The 18,824-nt window shown below is 45.1% G+C and overlaps 2 protein-coding genes across 2 annotated transcripts in view; both read right to left on the bottom strand.

Moving 5' to 3' along the window:
- LOC145504747 (NBPF family member NBPF20-like) overlaps positions 1-18,824 on the bottom strand; it is a 532,650-nt gene that overhangs the window by 431,249 nt on the left and 82,577 nt on the right. The window contains exons 25-29 of the mRNA XM_081486053.1: positions 18,116-18,291; positions 16,812-16,863; positions 15,710-15,924; positions 14,471-14,522; positions 13,653-13,828 (exon numbers count right to left, since the gene is read on the bottom strand). Of these exons, the coding sequence (XP_081342179.1) occupies positions 13,653-13,828; positions 14,471-14,522; positions 15,710-15,924; positions 16,812-16,863; positions 18,116-18,291 (671 nt within the window). The remainder of the gene's footprint in view (positions 1-13,652; positions 13,829-14,470; positions 14,523-15,709; positions 15,925-16,811; positions 16,864-18,115; positions 18,292-18,824) is intronic.
- LOC145504762 (NBPF family member NBPF4-like) lies at positions 621-11,883 on the bottom strand. The gene is made up of 4 exons (XM_081486081.1): positions 11,637-11,883; positions 7,900-8,127; positions 5,696-5,895; positions 621-1,757 (listed from the first exon to the last, which is right to left on the bottom strand). Exons 1-3 carry the CDS (start codon positions 11,800-11,802, stop codon positions 5,705-5,707), a joined length of 585 nt encoding a protein of 194 aa, XP_081342207.1. The 5' UTR covers positions 11,803-11,883; the 3' UTR covers positions 621-1,757; positions 5,696-5,704.

Below are 18,824 nucleotides of genomic sequence, written 5' to 3'. Positions count from 1 at the left end.
ATAGATTAAAAGATGCGAGAGGTGTTTAAGATACAAAACTGAATAGGGAGAAACAGAGGGGCTTCCCTGGTAGTAGCTCAGCTGGTAAAGAATCTGCCTGCGATTCAGGAGACCCCGGATCGATTCCTGGTTTTGTAGGATTCCCTGGAGAAAGGACAGGATACCCACTCCAGTAGTCTTGGGCTTTCCTGGTGGAATCTGCCTGAAATGGTGGACACCTGGGTTCGATCCCTGGGTTGGAAAGATCCCCTGAAGTAGAGCATGGCAACCCACTCCAGTATTCTTGCCTGGAGAATCCCCATAGACACAGGAACCTGGCGGGCTACAGTCCGTGGGGTTGCAAAGAGTCGCACACAACTGAGTAACTAAGCACAGCACGGCACATGAGAAACAAGAGTATTTATATGAATAAAATCAATCATGTTAATAGTGGACTGTGGATGGGAGAGGGGTGGGAAGGAGGTTCAAGAAGGAGGGGACATATTTATACTTATGTTTGATTCCCATTGTTGTATGGCAGAAACCAACGCAACATTCTAAAGCAGTTAGCCTCCAATTAAGAATACATTTAAGAAAATAATGGATTATAACACTGAATTTTAAAAAAGCATGAGCTTAAGTTGAAACTCAAAAATATTTTTAATAATATGTTAGGGGTAGGGATTGTCTTTTCCATAGCACAATGCTGGCTATACCACAGATATGAAATTGACACACATCAGGGACCAATAAAGGATGGTAAACTTTTTACAGAAGGAGCACCATAGAATACGATATTCATACACTCTCAAAAGCCCACTAATCAAATTACTCATTACAGACACAAAATCTGCCTTTTCAATGAACAGATCTTATCAGCCTCTGCATAACAGTGTTCAATGTTAAAATAATAATCGTGGAGACAGGTAAAGTGGACACTCTTAACCTCCAAACAGGCTGCGCTAGGAAGCACACAGCATGTGCTAGATGTGTTCTTGGCAAACAGGGTTTACCTGAATTTAATCATGAGGAAATGATCAGACAACTGCAAAAGGTAGACCTTTGAGTAGACAACTGACCAATCCTCTGCAAACAAGTCAATGTCACGACCATCAAGGACAACTACAAAAAGGTGAGGAGATGTTTGAGGTTCCAAAGGACTAAAGAAATACAGGAACACAATCTTTTTAGTCCTTTGGAACCTACAACATCTCATCTCCTTTTTGTGGTTGTCTTTTTGGGGCAAACATCGACTGTTTGAAAAAAGACAGGCCAGTTGTCTGGTTCAAAGTCTAAATTCTGCAGTTATCTGGTATCTACCTCAATATTAAACACAGGATAAACACTTGAAGCAAGAACAATGTATAGTAAATGCTGTCTGCTTTGAGCACAGTCCATCCGGTGGCAAAGAATGACCGGGTTGATATGTTGTCTTCTTCTAATTGTTCCCATGCTGGTGTGTGGAGGATGAATATTTAGAAGAGCAAGAGTTAAGGTCTTTCCAAACTGTGTGTCCATCAAAGCATCGATCACCTTACTGAGGATTACATGCGGAGGCTGATGACTGGGATTACTCCCATCAATTCTGTCCCTTGGAGTGTGGAGAGTGGTCGTTGGTTGGGACGTTCGTTCTCAGGAAAGGATCCCTCTGGCGTTGCTGAGGTTGAAATTGAGTTGCTGTGGTTGAGTTTTTTTTTCATCAAATGGAAAAGGTACATATTATAGTGTGGTTTCTCAAATTGACGATATCTTTTCTTAGTTCCTAACGTAATTGGTATCTGTGAAAGACAGACAGAGAGAAGAAATGTGAGTCTTTGTTAGATCCTGCTGAGCCTGGAGGGATGGCAACATGGTGACTGGGGCCAGGGGCAGACAGAGCTCCTGTTGACAGGACGAGCTGAAGGGAGAGCCACAGGCTGGCTGGAGAGGAAAGTGAGGTCCATGATTTCGAAGGAATACCTCCCTAAACTTTCACCTAGCCTGTGGTGCAGCATCTAAGGACCCTTGTCCTCACCCCACCTGTGCTTGGGGATATCTCAGCTCAGAGCTTCTTCAGAGCCTCATCTGGATCCCTACCACTCAATACTCAACGGTCATTTCACTCTTGAATCCCCTTCATCTGTATGCTTTCCCACACGTTCAGGGATGGATGTGCTGAGCATCCCTCAAACACAATTAGAAACAGACTGCTATGGGAGCAGAGGATCCTCAATTGAGAAAGACACCCTCTTCTTACCTCTGCAGCCCCGCCTTCTGAGGAGGAGAAGCAGGCTACCGGAGAGTCCTGGAATGTGAGCACCAATAGGGACCTCAGAATGTATCCAAGTCCAGTTTCATAATTTACAGAGGAGGAGCTAGGTTTTCAAGGGTCTAAGGACTATCCAAAACCACATGACTTGTTACTGACAACCCAGGCCACAGGCCCTTCCTATATATTTGCGGGAAGGGAGAGGAGAAGGGGAAAAGCTCCAATCTGGAGGAGTCAACAGTTAATAGAGGCTGTTTGGTCATCCTCCTGGGCAGGAATAAGGCTTTCCAGGGAAATCCAGCTCCAAAGAGACTGAGGAATGAATGGAAAGGAATGACTGAGGAATGAATGAATGGAAAGGGGAAACTCAAAATAAAATTAGCGAAAAGAGAGCAGGGAGTGTCACTGTGTCTCAACCCATTTGCATCCCATGGACACCAAAATGCTATGGAGGTGATTTCATGCTGGATCTTCCTTAAGGCATTTCTAGGAATATCCTTGACATCTACACAAATAAAACTCTGAAGTGAAAGAGGGTTCAGTTTAGTTATCCTAAATTCTCATCAACTTTTCCTCAAACTTTTCTCAAAGAAAGAGTCTCTACTAGTATTTTATGCTGGTGTATAGAAAAACATCCAGGAAAACATCTACTTCTGCTTTATCGACTAGGCCAAAGCCTTTGACTGTGTGGATCACAACAAACTATGGAAAATTCGTAAAGAGATGAGAATACCAGACCACGTTACCTGCCTCCTGAGAAACCCGTATGCAGGTCAAGAAGCATCACTAGAACGGGACATGGAACATGGACTGATTCCAAACTGAGAAAGGAGTATGTCAAGGCTGTATATTGTCACCTTGATTATTTAACTTATACCCAGAGTGCACCATGCGAAATGCTGGGCTGGATGAAGCACAGCTGGAATCAAGACTGCCGCGAGAAATATCAATAACCTGAGATATGCAGATGACACCACCCTTTTAGCAGAGAGCGAAGAGGAACTACAGAGCCTCTTGATGAAAGTGAGTGAAGAGTGAAAAGGGTGGCTTAAAACTATGCATTCAAGAAAAAGAAGATCATGGCATCTGGTCCCATCACTTCATGGCAAAGACATGGGGAAACAATGGAAACAGAGACAGATGTAATTTTCTTGGGCTCCAAAATCACGGCAGATGGTGACTGCAGCCACGAAATTAAAAGACGCTTACTCCTTGGTAGAAAAGTTATGAGAAACTGAGACAGCATATTAAAAAGCAGAGACATGACTTTGCCAACAAAGGTCCATCTAGCCAAAGCTACGGTTTTTCCAGTAGTCATGTATGGATACGAGAGTTGGACCATAAAGAAAGCTGAGTGCTGAAGAATTAATGCTTTTCAACTATGGTGTTGGAGAAGACTCTTGAGAGTCCCTTGGACTGTAAGCAGATCCAACCAGTCCATCCTAAAGGAGATCAGTCCTGAATATTCATTGGAAGGACTGATGCGGATGCCGAAGCTTCAATACTTTGGCCACCTGATGTGAAGAGTTGACTCCTTAGAAAAGACCCTGATGCTGGGAAAGACTGAAGGCAGGAGGAGAACGGGACAAGAGAGGAAGAGATGGTTGGATGGCATCATCGACTCCATGGACACGAATGTGAGCAAGTTCTGGGTGTTGGTGATGAACAGTGAAGCCTGGCATGCTGCAGTCCATGGGGTGGCAAAGATTTGGACAGAACTGAGCAACTTAACTGAACTGACAGAAGGGCATGTCAAAGGATCAATATAGCAGGATAAGGCCTAATATTCATTACGGGGCTTTTGCATAAAGAATAGATTCCATGAAAAATAACTTGTCGAATCTGCTGTTCTGAGCCAGTTAGTAGTCTGTGAAACAAGTTTAGTGAATAGCTAACTGCATGTGGCATTTTAACAGTAGAAAAGGAAACACTAAATTTTATTCTTGTGGCAAGGTGGGGGTTGATTTTATACTTTGGGGTCTATGTAATGTTTTTTTCTTTGTTTTATTGTATCTTTTACTATAAAAATTGTGAGAAACTTGAATCCAAACAGAGAGATTATATATCTAACTTAACTATCTACATCTCTTTTTTTCTCTTTTCTCTTCTCCAGGCTCTACAAAACAGTTCTGTTGAGAGAAAAATGCAAATTCCCTTACTTGTTACTATTCAGCTTTTTGAGGAAGCAGCCACTCATAGGCCACTGCCATATTGGTTCCTTGTATCCTATCAGATCCACAGTCCTTCTAATCCTTGAGGCATATTAGCAGAGCTTTGATATCCAAAGCTCATCCCCAGAACTTTAAAATCAGAATTTCAATGGATTGGGTGTAGGCATCCTTGTTACCTCAAAACTCAACCCGTTTTCATTTTACAACAGCATGATTTAGAACTACACACTAGACCACCTACACTATTTCACACCAGTCTTTTTATTTTCTCCTTCTAATCCAACATGGACTTCTCTCCACTGGCCCTAAAGATGTTTTGGTCTTTCTCTGTTACTCGCATATAAATAACTGGCTTTCTCAATTGCATTGTCTGAAGCAATGATTATCTTTATTCGCATGTATCTCCCTGGGTCTTCATAAACGTGGCCCAAAGTTAATTCAGTACAATGCTGTCCTACATTCCCTGGCCTCAGATTTCAACTCAGCTCATTTTTCTGGGCTTTTACTAATATGGAGAAGGAATCATGTGAGTAAACTGGAGAGGTCTGAATACCTGTCCATCTCATGCCCTATGTATTTTGAAAACCTGGCTTCTGTATCTCCTTTCCCCCAAAGTCCCTTTAGGGAGCCATTTACTGTCCTCCACCTAATGCCAGCTCCAGGGAGTTCCTGCAAGTCCCCTGCACATTAGCAAAGTTCTGCCTATCAGAGGCTGTGGGGAGTCATGACTCAGGTGAGTGCAGCACTCCTACCTATGACCCAGGGTCTTATCTTATTTTAGTAATGAAGGCCTTTTCCTTCAGTTCCAGTGTTTCTTATTCAGGTGCAAAAGCTGAGGGTTAAGGGCTGTCCTAGCTACTTTCCTCCAGAAGCCAACTCACATGCGAGTGATTCCTTAAGACACGATCCTGAAAGAAAGAGGCAGTGGACTTGGAGGCAGGGGCAGGGAAAGTAAGGTGAAGAAACCAAGAATGTGTGTGATTTAAGGCCAATGTTTTCAGTGGCTTAAATGCTGCTATTCTGATGAGGAGGACCACGGATCTGGGCTTCCTTGTGGCTAATAGGAAAGGTCAGAGGGAATATGAGGATGGCAGCAGTGGGAAAACAGTAGAGGTCCGAGTGGAAAGAGGAGATTGAGATGGAAGGGCACTGCAGGGTGGCAGCCCCCATGGAAAAGAGAGGAAAGACCACACAGAGGTAGTGTCAGCTGTTGAGTGAACAAATGAGGAAGAGAACAATTAGTGGGAGATTTAGCCACAACAGATAATGAGCATAAGGTAGAAGTACATGGAATTACCATTGTTCCCTAAGCTTGAAGGCCAGGGAATCTGCATGCCAGTCTCCACTTGCCAAACAGCAGTTTTCTTTTGATAATCTTCTCCTTCAGGACACTTAAGCACTTCATCTTGCTGCACACTGGATGCACGTGTGCGCCTGCTGCGGCGCCCTCACCTTCCAGCTTGGGAGGGTTCTTCATTCTGATGGAAGCATCCAGCTCTGAAGATAAAACCACAACCAACAGGATCCATTGTTAATCATGATTTACGAAGACTTACTCCTTCACCCAAGGAGGACATCAGGTACAGAAAGTGTCCAGGAACAAGAAAGGCCATCTGAAAGCCCATGGGTAGGTGAAGACAATGGGGATAGTTTTATATTTTCTTTTTTGCTGATCTTCCTTATACTACCCAGGATTGTTAAGTGTGCCACAGGGCAAACATGCTTCCGGATGCCAAAAATGAGCCAAGAAGAATAAAACGGATGACAACAGAAATTCCTAGGTAGAAAAGACAAAGGCAAGAAACTCCTACAGGATGCAGTTTGTACTGTTGGCTGGGAAGAGATGAAGCAAAGTCAAAATTGAAGGAAAACCTCATGAGAGAAAAGAAGTGGGGAAGTGTAAATTGGAAGGATTTTTAATGTGCATGAATATAGACTTCATATATATGTAAACACACTACATATGATATGTATATATAATTTAAATAAGACATAGACGATATGATAAAAATGGAAGAAGACTCACAAGTGAGTGTGTTTGTGATGGAATAAATGAGTGAAGGATTGGAGCTATTGAATGGGTCATTCTATTGGCTTCCTGATAAGTTGAACTTGGAAAACAAAATAGAAAAATAAGAAGAAGGAGCAAGAAGCTCTGTTTGGTGACAGGAACTAGGAGATATGAGCAGTGGGTGGGAGCCACAGTGTGGAGGGGTGTGAAAGTAAAGGGCATTAAAACTACCCTTTGCTGCAAAATCTGCTGTGAAGCCTGGGTTTATGCTCAGGACTCCGTGGGAGGTGAGCAGGAAACAGAGTGACCGAGCCAGTGAGGTTCAGTCTTGGCTGAGAATGTGGGAGGCCAAGCACAAGAAAAGGAGACACGAGAGGGAAGAGAAGACAAGAAACACCGCAAGACCTAGTGGCTCTTGTCAGGCTCTGCATCCCGGCCCTCCCTGGGCACTTTCCTTGAGACTCTCCATGCTGCCACAAGGCATCTCCTTCTTATCTCACCTCTACCTGAGGACATGGGTCTCTCCTTATTCCTCAGATGAGGCCACAGCCTGAGGGATGAGCACCAGGTCGAGTCAGGGTCCAGGGGACGATGTGGAGAGCAATGGAGGGTAAGGATGAATACGTCCCAGATGAAATGGATGTGAGGGTCTGAAAGCTCTTTTAAGGAAATTTGAACAGATGTGGACCCAGAGGAGAGGAAAACTAGGAGACGGACATGGAGATGAGTGGAGAGAAGGACTTAAATGGAGTATCGTAAAAGGGACAGGTGGGTGCACTTCAGAAATGAGGGTAGCCCTTTATTTTAAAATGAAGGTACAATGAGGAAAATCAATTGGATATGAAAAGCAAACATGGGACTGAGTTGCAGGGCCAGTGTTTACACTCCTACTGAATGTTGCTAATACACTGTTACTGAGAGCACCCAACAGGAGTAAATCGCCTTGATGACACATGTTGAACGAAGAGGAAAACATTGCCAAGCTACCTTTCTGAGAAAGCAAGGGAAGATGGGGTCTAGAGAAAGGGTAGACCATAAAGCCTATGCTACCATAGAGGAAACAACCATTGTGCAATGATTTTGTAAGTGTTAAAGCACCAGAAAGACACAACGCTTAGATATTCTATATTCATAGTGGTTATCAAACAAATTTTAGTGAATCAGACACTCTGGACATTATGTTGTTTACAATTCCCAACAATCATGCAAAGGAGAGAATTTTTCAAGTGTTCAGATGAGGGACGAGAGAGGTAAATACCTAGGAAGATAAACAACGTGGCTCAGTTAAACAAGCAGGAATATGCAGAACCAGGGCCTGAGGCTGAGCTGCTCCTGAGGCCCAGGTTCTTGCTCACCTCATTCTGGTAGAGGGTCACAGGTTTCAACTGGGCCGACAGCGGGCATGGGAGAGGCCCTCTGCCTCCTTCACCCACAGCTGTGTGAGGACCAGTACATGGACCAGAGCTTTCGAATCCCCTTTTCTTTCTTACCCAGAAAGAGTGGTCCTTGGTTTCCAGAATCAGGGTTGGTGGGAAAGCCCTGGGTGGTGGAAGAAAGACCAAGCATGGCTTTGCTGTCACCACAGTCAAAGTGCTGGTCCAGCTGCCGCTGCAGACAATTGGTCACGTGGGTGCTTTCCTGAAGCTGTGCTTGTGGAGTTTGCACCTCTGACCCTGGGAAACTCACAGGCCCCTGGTGACAGTCCACCCAGGGGTCACCTGAAAAGAAAGGAGGGTTCAGGACCAGTGGAAGCTTTTCCTTGCTAAGTCCTCTCTGGACACCCATTTCTACCGTCCTTGCCCATGAGTGAAACCACCCAGAAACCCAGACAACAAAGGCAGACATCGATGTGAAGAAGATGCCATATTTCTGGCTGTGACTGGGGTGGTGAGAAGGCAGGTGCCAGGCTGCAATTTCTTGAAATGAGAAATCAGACACTTGAGTCTAGAGGGTTTGGGTGACACAGGAGGTCAAGCCTCGTATTCTGTTCTTAGCCTCAGTCTTGTAACCTAGAGAAAAGGATCTAGACAAGCCTCTAGGCATGGGGGGAGAAAGAGTTGTTGATATCTGCCCACAGGAATAAAAGAACAGGGAGAGACATATGGCCTGAAGGCTTCAGGTACTACTAGAATTTGAGCTGAAAGATACGAGTACACGCCAGACCCTTTTGAACTTCCTTGCTTGAAATTTTTGCCTATGCTTTCACTCAACCATACATGTATATATAGAAGAAAATCTATTCCACATGGAGCAGACTGGGGGGTGCATGGTATTAGCAGCTAGGACTAGTGGAGAAGAGGTCTGAGACCCTCTTGGAAACACGCCTGTGTCTCTTTAGAGAGAGACACAATGTATACTCCTTCAATACATGTTCCTCCACTGGTGCCTGGACAGTGCTCCTAATGAAATCTGTTTCTATTTCTACTGTGAAATGAGGACATAGTCTCAGAACGTGGGCTAACCAAAGATATCAAGTACCCTCCTCAGGTCCAGGTCAGGCTCATGTGAGGTCACAGCCGCCAGGGCCTGCTCTACATTGCTGTGGGGCTCTCCTCTCACCTCCTGCTGATGCATCTGCACCCTCAACAAGGTTTGTTTAACTGTCTCTCATGGATCTCATATCTCTTAGTCTTCCAGACAGCATCTGTGCCTGACTCTCCTCAAAGATTCATCCAACCTCCTTCTAACTGTTTTCTCTGATTCAGTCCTCTCCACGCTCTCAAAGGTCACCTGTCTTATCACCCCCCAATCCTGTTTTATCACATGTTCCTCAGTTGATGGAAATTCATCCTCCCTTCTCTGCTCCACAGATCTAACCTCCTCACTCGCCTTTCCAGTGCTCCTGTCTTCTAGTCCCTCTTTCTTCTGCAACATCACTGCCCACAACTCCCTCTGCAAATCCTCCCAGGACTCAGGCTGGCCCCTTTCTGACCCCAGCCCTGCACCAGGAGCCTCTGCGAGCTTCCGGGGCTTTTTCCAAAAGCACTTCTCTCAGTCTGGTGTGCCCTTCATATTTCCATCAGGCCAAGTTCATTAATCATTCATCCTCCTATTTTAGGACACTTGATCAGATTTTAGGATAATTCATATTGGGTAAAGGGTAAATCCTCGTATAAAATTTGGTGTTTGAAAGAACTGTCAAAACTACATATCCCCTCATTCTCCAATGTTATTTTGAATCAATGTCTAGGATTGTTTTTAATTATCGTTGTGTAACTTCATCATCTAATTTTCTTTGTCTTTTCTTGAGAATGGGTTTTATTAGACCTATGCTTTGAGTATTCTTTCCACTGACAGAATATAAAATAACCGAACATTTTATCCAACATCAACAATTCTGCCCAATATTGCTAGTGTGGGGAAAGTCCTCCAATAGAAGATCAAGTTGTAATTTAAAAATCAGGTGTTTGTGTTGTTTCTGCAGGGTTTCTCCTTGTACAGAGAGGATGGGGTAGACCTGACTACTTGTACCCACATGGCTGCATAACAGCTATCCACACTGGACTCAGGTTATCATGAAACTCAAGACACAGGATGGATCCCTGTATAGTTTAGATATTCCATTCATCCATCTCAATCCATCTGTGGGGATTTGGCCTTTCCCGGCCCACTGTGTACAATGGACTCGCAGGACTGGGCCGTATCACTGACATCTCACTTCTGAGACACATGTCTGAGCCTCACTCATCCCCTTCACAGGAACCCACACCCGGCTGTCAGTGTTTCTGAGATAGAGCTCCACAGTTTTTTAATGGCTTCAGCACAGCCAAATTCAAGGTGTCCCTGGACCCATCGTGACAGCAGGTGACCTGGGGGCAGGAGGTGGGGACAGGTGTGGACTCTCACCCTGGCTGATTCTCCAGAGAGCCCCGTGGAGCTGTGGCTCCACCTGGAGGGGCTGGAGGAGCCGCTGGCTCTGCTCTCAGGACAGAGTGCACAGAGGGATAGGGAGCTGGCAGGTCTGAGTGAGGGACCACAGGGGTTCTCTGCAGCCCTCTGGCAACTTGATGTTGAAGATTAACATAGCTGCAAATCATTTGGTCGGGGCAAAGAGGAAAAGGTGAGCAACATCCTCTCTTAGTCACGGATGGTCCAACTACTGAGAGGAGAGGACACAGCCTGAGCCAGGGAGTCAGGCCCAGGAGAGGTCAGTGTCCCACCCGCCAGTGGCCAGGAGTCTGGGGCAAGTGAAGGGACCTTGCTGATCCTCAGCGCCCTCGGCTCCGCTATGAGACACCACAGGCACCTGAGAGGGTGCCTGGGAGGGCTGAATGGGGTGTAGTGCGCTTGGAGCTCACTTAGTAAGGAGCATGGCAGGCAACAGGGGCACAATAACTGTGTGTTCCCTTTCGGGTTTGCGAACTACTGTGATCCTGAGAAAGCCTTTGCTTCTCTGCTCCTCAGGGAAGAATGAGAAATAAGAAATCAAGATGATCTTATGAATCAAAGTCCTAACAATAAAAATACTTCTCCTAAAGAAAAAGTCAAAAAATAGCTCAAGAAGGATTTCATACTAGGTTTTCATTTCCATACCCTACGAACTGCTACCCAAGGGGACCTGGCTCATAAATTAGCTCAATACCCCTATCAGATACACAGGTTATGGATAGTTTCCATGCGGTTATGCCACTGAGATTGCATAAAACATTGAAACTATAACCCGCACGTGGAAGACTCCTTTTGGCTGCACAAAGGATGAAACACAAGGGTGTCTCTAGAGGATGGAACAACAGAGACAGATACTTGGCTTCATGGAAATGACAGGGCATAGGCAGATTTGATGTTCAGGAGCTAGTATCTAAATGCTTCAGAGGGAGGTTGGCAGCCCAGGGGTAAGAATCTAGAGCTGGGGAACAATAGAACATGCTACAAATATGGAGCAGATTGCAATCATGAATGAAAAGCCAGAGAACTTGCCAGAAACTTCAAGAAATAAAATTCGCAACAAAATGTCATGACTACAAGGATTCTTATCTTGATCAAAAGAGCTCTGTTACACAAATTCCTGCAGGTGAGACAGTGGTAGCTGAGATTCTGCCCTGATCCCTCCACTTGCCCTCTCTGGTCTGACGTGATACCAGAAGCCTGTGCTGATGAGATAAGTTCAGGTGACAGAGGGCAGCCTGGGGCAAGAAGAATGCAAAGGCTCGAGATGCCTTTTAAAAATTGAAACTGAGAACACAGTTCTAATCAACCTGAGCCTAGGAACCTGTCTGGGAGTACTCACCGTTTACACCTAGATCCAAGAAATCTTCTCTTGTCTCTGTTGGGAAGGAGGCACTTCTATAAGGATGACAGGAACCTGTCAGATGATGGCCACTAGAAGCAGCCAGATAACATTCATCCAGTGAGTCCGGCTGGACTTCATTCTCTTCTACCACGAGCTGATCCATACTGAGATTTGAGGGGTTGGGAGAGCAGATGGTTAAACAAGAGGGATTAGTCAACCTAGAGCCACAGCTGGTTTTGGTGGGAGGGTTAAGGGAGAGGTTGCAGAAAACAAATGGGGAGTCCCCTTAAAGGAGGTATAACAATCCCCCCCACCCACAACTCCCATCTGGGGTCTGAAGGCGCTTGCAAAGGGAAAGGGAGAGAGAGTGAGGGAGAGTGAGCATGAGATGCTCTGAGCACAGAGAAGAAATGAGCTCAGGAGGAAAATGAGCCACCCCAGGACACACAGTCATGTCACACACGTCCTCAGAACATAAAGGTGACTTCAAATACACCATAAGTTTTGTTGAAATTTACATGCTGCATCCAAATGAATACCAGCTCTGGCATCATAATGGACTCCTGGAAATCTTGTCTCCAAGACCAGTATTTTTAATACTGCAATGTGACATGAATTTTTTTTTCCTAGATACTACCTTGCCATGAAATACCTGCCAAGGTCATAACACTAAAGACAGAGGCAGATAAGTATCGCATGCTGGTTTTCATAAGAAGGAGAGAACAGAGGAGTCCAAGAAATCCTGTGGCTGATCAGTAGCCCTGCTTCAACTGATTGCAAGTTACTATCATTGAGAGGGATTCATGAAGGGTGAAAACAGACAACCTTGTTCCAGGGACAATTTGTGGTTGTCTGAATGGAAGAAATAGGCATGTTCAGCGCTTTCTGATTCCCCTGCATGTGAGATGACCAAATGTCACCACTGATGTCAGACCCATGTTTCTCCATAGTTACCTAGAACAGATGATGTCTTGATCTTCCTTGTCCTCCAGATCAGCAAGATTTTCTGTGGATAAATTCAGACAAGTTGAGAAACACTTAGCAGATCTCATTGTGTAAATTAATAATCCACTGTCCAATACTGCCATGGGGACGACAATATCAGCACTGCGATGACAGGCTATTTAAGGAGGATATGCCAGATGCCTCCAGTTGGATCTCTCAGACTCTCCTTGGCTTGCTTTTCAGAGCCATCAGGCCAGATCTCCCTTCCCTGGTAGATTCTCACCACAGTATCCTCTTCCAAGTCTGAGTAAAAAGTTCAAGATTCATCTTCCCCACAGAGTCTGGGGAATAGCCCACAGCAATCGAGCAGAATATTGTCATACTCAGGCCTTTCTCATCATAAGCTGACTACTTTAGCAGAACGATGAGTGGAATGAACAAAACCTAGAATCACATGAATCCTAGTTGTTACACGGAACCTTCAGTCATTCATGGGGTGGGAATATGCCAGGGCTATGCCGTGCTTTGCAGAAACCTACAAGCAAGGTGATGGGAGGGCTCTTTGCATCCTGGGGTCCAGATGCTTGGTTTGCTAAGACTAGCAATTTAGAGGAGACAGACACCGGGGATGACAGCAGTGACACCAGGGAAGCAACAAATCATTAAGGCTGTTAGCGCCTCTGGAAAGGCACAGAAATTCCAGGGACACTTGGGTATGGAGATGGGAGCATTGTGGGCAAGAAGAGACATTGCATTGGAGTCAGGAAAAAACAGTCATCTCCGGACACCTGCACACATACAAGTGAGTGAGCGTGTCACACCAGCCTTGAGTCCATGACCTAACTTGGGGCCGGACCCGTAGGCTCCACCTGAATGAAGAAGACAGCATAGCTCCCAGACCCACCTGATGTCTGTACTTAAAACTCTACCACAGAGTCTCATCCAAATCACTGTCTACAGCGCTTCCAACAGGGATGACAAACCTCAGCACCCCAGAGGTGGGGAGTACGAAGCGTACAGAGTCTACCTGGGCATATAGGTGGAGTTCTATCACAAGAAAATACTCACTGGTTACATCCCGAGCATAAGACACATCCACGTCCTCAGGTGAGAAGATGGCATTGCTCCGATAAGGCCAGAAGGAGTCTGACAGGTCAGGAAGAACCGAGTAAGTCAGGTAGTGTTCATCTAGAGAGTCCTGTGGGACTCCATTCTCTATCATCTGTGGCAGCTGTCTGTTGAACCTGGTGGGGAGGGACGGCAAAAGATTAAGCCAAGACTTATCAGAAACTGTACAGTCCTATCTGGTTTTGATGGAATGTTTGAGTGGTGAAGCCAAGGGTCTGATCCATGACAGGGAGAAAACTCTGTTTTGTGTGTGAGACACAGCGTGGTTTTACAGGGGCAGAAGAGAGAAAAAGCAGTAGGTGCTCAGTGGTCTGACCAAATAACAGGCTGATGAACAGACAGATTTCTCTGTGATGGTACAGTCACGCCTCACATACAGGGACACGGAGTAGTGGCTTTCACACTTCCACTTACATGGCATTGACATTACTATGACACACATGCCAGCATGCTAACACCAAACATATAGCAGATATGCATCTCACTCTAGAAACCACACCTGATAGAAAAATTGAGTGCAAAAAAATCACTCTGACTTAGTTCACCTGGGTCGACTGACTTGGGGTTGAAACTTGACCAGTAAATAAGAAATTGGAAACAATACAAGTACCACAGTGAAAGCAGAGAACATTATGAAAAAGAATAATAGTGGTGGGCAAAACTGACGACACAATACATTCAGCACTTTCTGTCTTTCCCCGGATCAGAGGTCTGCAGAGGTTATCACTGTACAGGAGCCCACAGATATTCAAAATTACCTCGGGGCCACAACCGCTGCTCCTTTCAGGTCATCGTGACCATTCTGGTTTTCTGCAAAGAAATTAACAGAAGAGTTATGTCAGGCAAATGCCTTTCCAAAACGCCCAATCCTGTGCCTATCTTCAGCATGTGGTAACAGGCTATTGAGACAGAAATAATCCAGGAGGCCCTAGAATGAGCCTCAGAAGAAGGCACTGGGTTTCCTTCTTGAGCCATTGGACAAATTTCCTTGAGATGATATGTCATCAGCAGAGTATCCTGATCCCCAGTCTGTGCAAACAGCTAAATATATCCTTTTCCCCACAGTTCCTGGGGAACAACTTAATTATATCCTCAGCCTGCTATAATACTCAGGCTTTTTTCATCTGAAATGTTGTTTATTAATGGGATAAGTGATTTCACACTGAGATTAAATGGGAGTGGAATCCACACACCATCAAGTCAAATGAATCTCAAAGCTGCAAACAGAGGCCATTCATCAGGTTGGGAAGTTCCAGGGCCCTGTCTTCCCTCAGAGCTGCTGCTGCTGCTGCTAAGTCGCTTCAGTCGTGTCCGTCTGTGCGACCTCATAGACGGCAGACCACCAGGATCCCCCGTCGCTGGGATTCTCCAGGCAAGACACTGGAGGGGGTTGCCATTTCCTTCTCAATGCATGAAAGTGAAAAGTGAAAGTGAAGTCGCACAGTCGTGTCCCCATGGACTTCGCGACCCCATGGAGCCTACCAGGCTACTCCATCCATGGGATTTTCCAGGCAAGAGTACTGGAGTGGGTTCCCATTGCCTTTTCCGTTACCTCAGAGAAACATACCAAAAAATGACAGTGCGCATTACCTTCTGCTATCAGAAACTTCGAACAAGATAAGTCAAAGGAAAAGAGAGAGGCTATGGATTGATAGACGTGAACGAAAGTTGTGACATCTCCAAGGAAATAAACAAGACTGCAAAAAGCCTTGGACAGGTGTAGGAACTCAGGGACATTACCCAGAAATGACAATTAAAGCATTTCCTGTGAGATAAGAGGTTCATTCTAAATTAGGAAGCCTTTGTACCTCCTGTGCCACAATTGCTAAGGTTCATGTGAGTCTGGCTGGACCACCTTGGGTAGAGTGGTTTACCCGAGGGACAACCATGACAGGGAACTTAGAAAAGCTCATTCGTAGAATGTCTCATTTTAAATGCAGGGTCTATCAAACGGGATCATTCTCCAAGTGTAGACTAACAGATATATCGAAGACTACCTGGGAGACCAGTCGGAATTTCATCCTCTTCAGCATGAGAGCAACCACAGGCTCCATCCATGGCAGACTCCCCATTCTCTTCATCAAATGCAAATTTTCCATCACTGGAAGGCTGGTTGCAGGCAGAACCTTCCTGGAGGGTGGAAGGTACTGAAACACATTCATCTTGGGATTGCTGGAACACCACCTTCTTTTCAACATCCAGCAAGTTCACGCTGTGTCAGATGGAGAAGGGATGACAGAAAATTAAGAGGATTCGACCCCAAGCTATCTGGCTGGTTTTCATGACAGGCATTGAGTTTGCTCACAGAAAGCAAAAGGGCAGTCCCCTTAAGGAGGGAAGTAACTCCTCCTGATGTGGAGTGGAGTGTGGGTGCCATGGGGTGGGAGAGAGACAGCAGGTTCTCTGGGCACTGGGCACACAACCAGCGGTTGAAGGAGGAGATGGAATTTTCCCTACATGCTAACGTCACCACCGCCAGCACACCCGGAAGACAGGGACAGTGGTTCAAAGTTTTTTTCTGCACAGATTGTATTGATCTGGATATCCTGAGTCCAAGTGAACACAGCTTTTAAGAAGTTAAAGAAGTGCTTGAGTTTGGACTGTATGCCATTCAATTTAAAATTTTTTATTGGCACAAATATAGCTTCAAAATCAGTTTTTCAGAGTTGGAGAAAAAGGAGGTATAGAATAGATATTCTGTCTTCAAGAACAATTTGTTTCAACATTTTGTTGTAATATGAATATCGTTCTCTTTTCCTCCCTTGAAATCCAATATTTACCAACATGCTGATGCCAAACCAGTGGAAGACCCATAGGCTCTCACCCTACTTTAACCACTCAGGAGAAAACACACGAATACAGCAACTCCAAGGTTTAGTTATTTGACCAGGGTCAACCCACTGTACATTACTAAACTTGAAGGATTCAAAAACTGAAACGCACAAACTTGTGAAACATAAATAGACAACACTATTAAAGAGATAATTGCTGTTGAATGAATAGATGAAAGAGTTACATAGAGTACTTTCTATTTTTCTCTGGATCTGAGGTCTCCTGCTGTCACCACTGACATTCACAGCCCACAGATTTTCAAATTACCTGGGAAATGAGAGCTCTTGTCCACTCATTTGCTTGTGATCGTTTTCATTGTCTAGTAGGAAATTCAGAGACAGCAGGTCATAAGAAGCAAATCAGATCTCACACATATCTACTCAGGAAACACATATACAACAGGGACCTTAATATTCTAATTGTAAGAACATAATTCTTTAGCAAAGATATTCTAGGACACTTAAGTCGTATGAGAATTAGGCTGGACTGCTTCCAGACCCATCGAGGAAATTTGCTGCTTGATCTGGTATCTCTCCCAACAGCCTTTGTTCTGAGTCTGTAGAAGCACTTAAAAATGTATTTTCCACAGAGATGCTAGAAAATGAGCCGAGTTATTTTCTAGAATTATTTCTATAGTGCTGCTTGGTCCCATCAGATTATGTGGTTGTTGATGGTTTAGAGGAATTTATACTTGAGACTAGAGTGATGGGTGAATTGTGAAAGCGTTAGCCGCTCAGTAGTGGCGGTCTCTTTGTGACCGCATGGACTATAGCCCACCAGGCTCCTCTCTGTCCATTGAATTCTCCACCCAAGAATACTAGAGTGGGTGCCATTCTCTTGTCCAGAGGATCTTCATGATACAGGGATTGAACCTGGGTCTCCTGCATTGCGGGCAGATTCTTTACCATCTGAGCCACCAGGGAAGCCCAGTGAAATCTGTTAACCTTCAAATCAAAAAGAATCTTTGGTGCTACACAGAAACCATGAGCATTTGAAGCTGGAGGAACTGCCAGAGCCCAGCCTTACTTCATGGAAACATCCAAGCAAGGCAATGGGACAGTTGTGTCTGTCTTGGGGTCAGATACCATCTTAGCTAAGACCTGCCAACATCGAGAAAAGGGAGACTGGGGCTGAGCGCAGTAAAACACATGATGGAAATCACCTCTCCTTATAAAGAGGCAAGTCTGTCATCACTTCTGGAGAGGCCACGAACATTGACAAAAATTTAACTCATTGCAGGGAACAACACACTGGCTCCAAACGAGTTCTGACAGACACCTCCTGTGGATTTCCAGCTGAGGTGGTTGACAGTTGTCACAAGTGCTTTGTGTCAAATGCCTGATACTGGGGTCAGGGTGACAGAGACGAGCCCGGAGCCAAAAAATGAATGAGAGCTCCCTGACCCACCTGATGTCTGTACTTAAAACTCTACCACAGAGTCTCATCCAAATCACTGTCTACAGCGCTTCCAACAGGGATGACAAACCTCAGCACCCCAGAGGTGGGGAGTACGAAGCGTACAGAGTCTACCTGGGCATATAGGTGGAGTTCTATCACAAGAAAATACTCACTGGTTACATCTCGAGCATAAGACACATCCACGTCCTCAGGTGAGAAGATGGCATTGCTCCGATAAGGCCAGAAGGAGTCTGACAGGTCAGGAAGAACTGAGTAAGTCAGGTAGTGTTCATCTAGAGAGTCCTGTGGGACTCCATTCTCTATCATCTGTGGCAGCTGTCTGTTGAACCTGGTGGGGAGGGACGGCAAAAGATTAAGCCAAGACTTATCAGAAACTGTACAGTCCTATCTGGTTTTGATGGAATGTTTGAGTGGTGAAGCCAAGGGTCTGATCCATGACAGGGAGAAAACTCTGTTTTGTGTGTGAGACACAGCGTGGTTTCACAGGGGCAGAAGAGGGAAAAAGCAGTAGGTGCTCAGTGGTCTGACCAAATAACAGGCTGATGAACAGACAGATTTCTCTGTGATGGTACAGTCACGCCTCACATACAGGGACACGGAGTAGTGGCTTTCACACTTCCACTTACATGGCATTGACATTACTATGCCACACATGCCAGCATGCTAACACCAAACATATAGCAGATATGCATCTCACTCTAGAAACCACACCTGATAGAAAAATTGAGTGCAAAAAAATCACTCTGACTTAGTTCACCTGGGTCGACTGACTTGGGTTTGAAACTTGACCAGTAAATAAGAAATTGGAAACAATATAAGTACCACAGTGAAAGCAGAGAACATTATGAAAAAGAATAATAG

The sequence above is a fragment of the Giraffa tippelskirchi genome, chromosome 5 (genome assembly GCF_054371585.1).
Source record: "Giraffa tippelskirchi isolate mGirTip1 chromosome 5, T2T-mGirTip1v1.2.pri, whole genome shotgun sequence".
Classification (NCBI taxonomy): Eukaryota; Metazoa; Chordata; class Mammalia; order Artiodactyla; family Giraffidae; genus Giraffa; species Giraffa tippelskirchi.
This window is presented reverse-complemented; position numbering and strand designations above follow the sequence as displayed.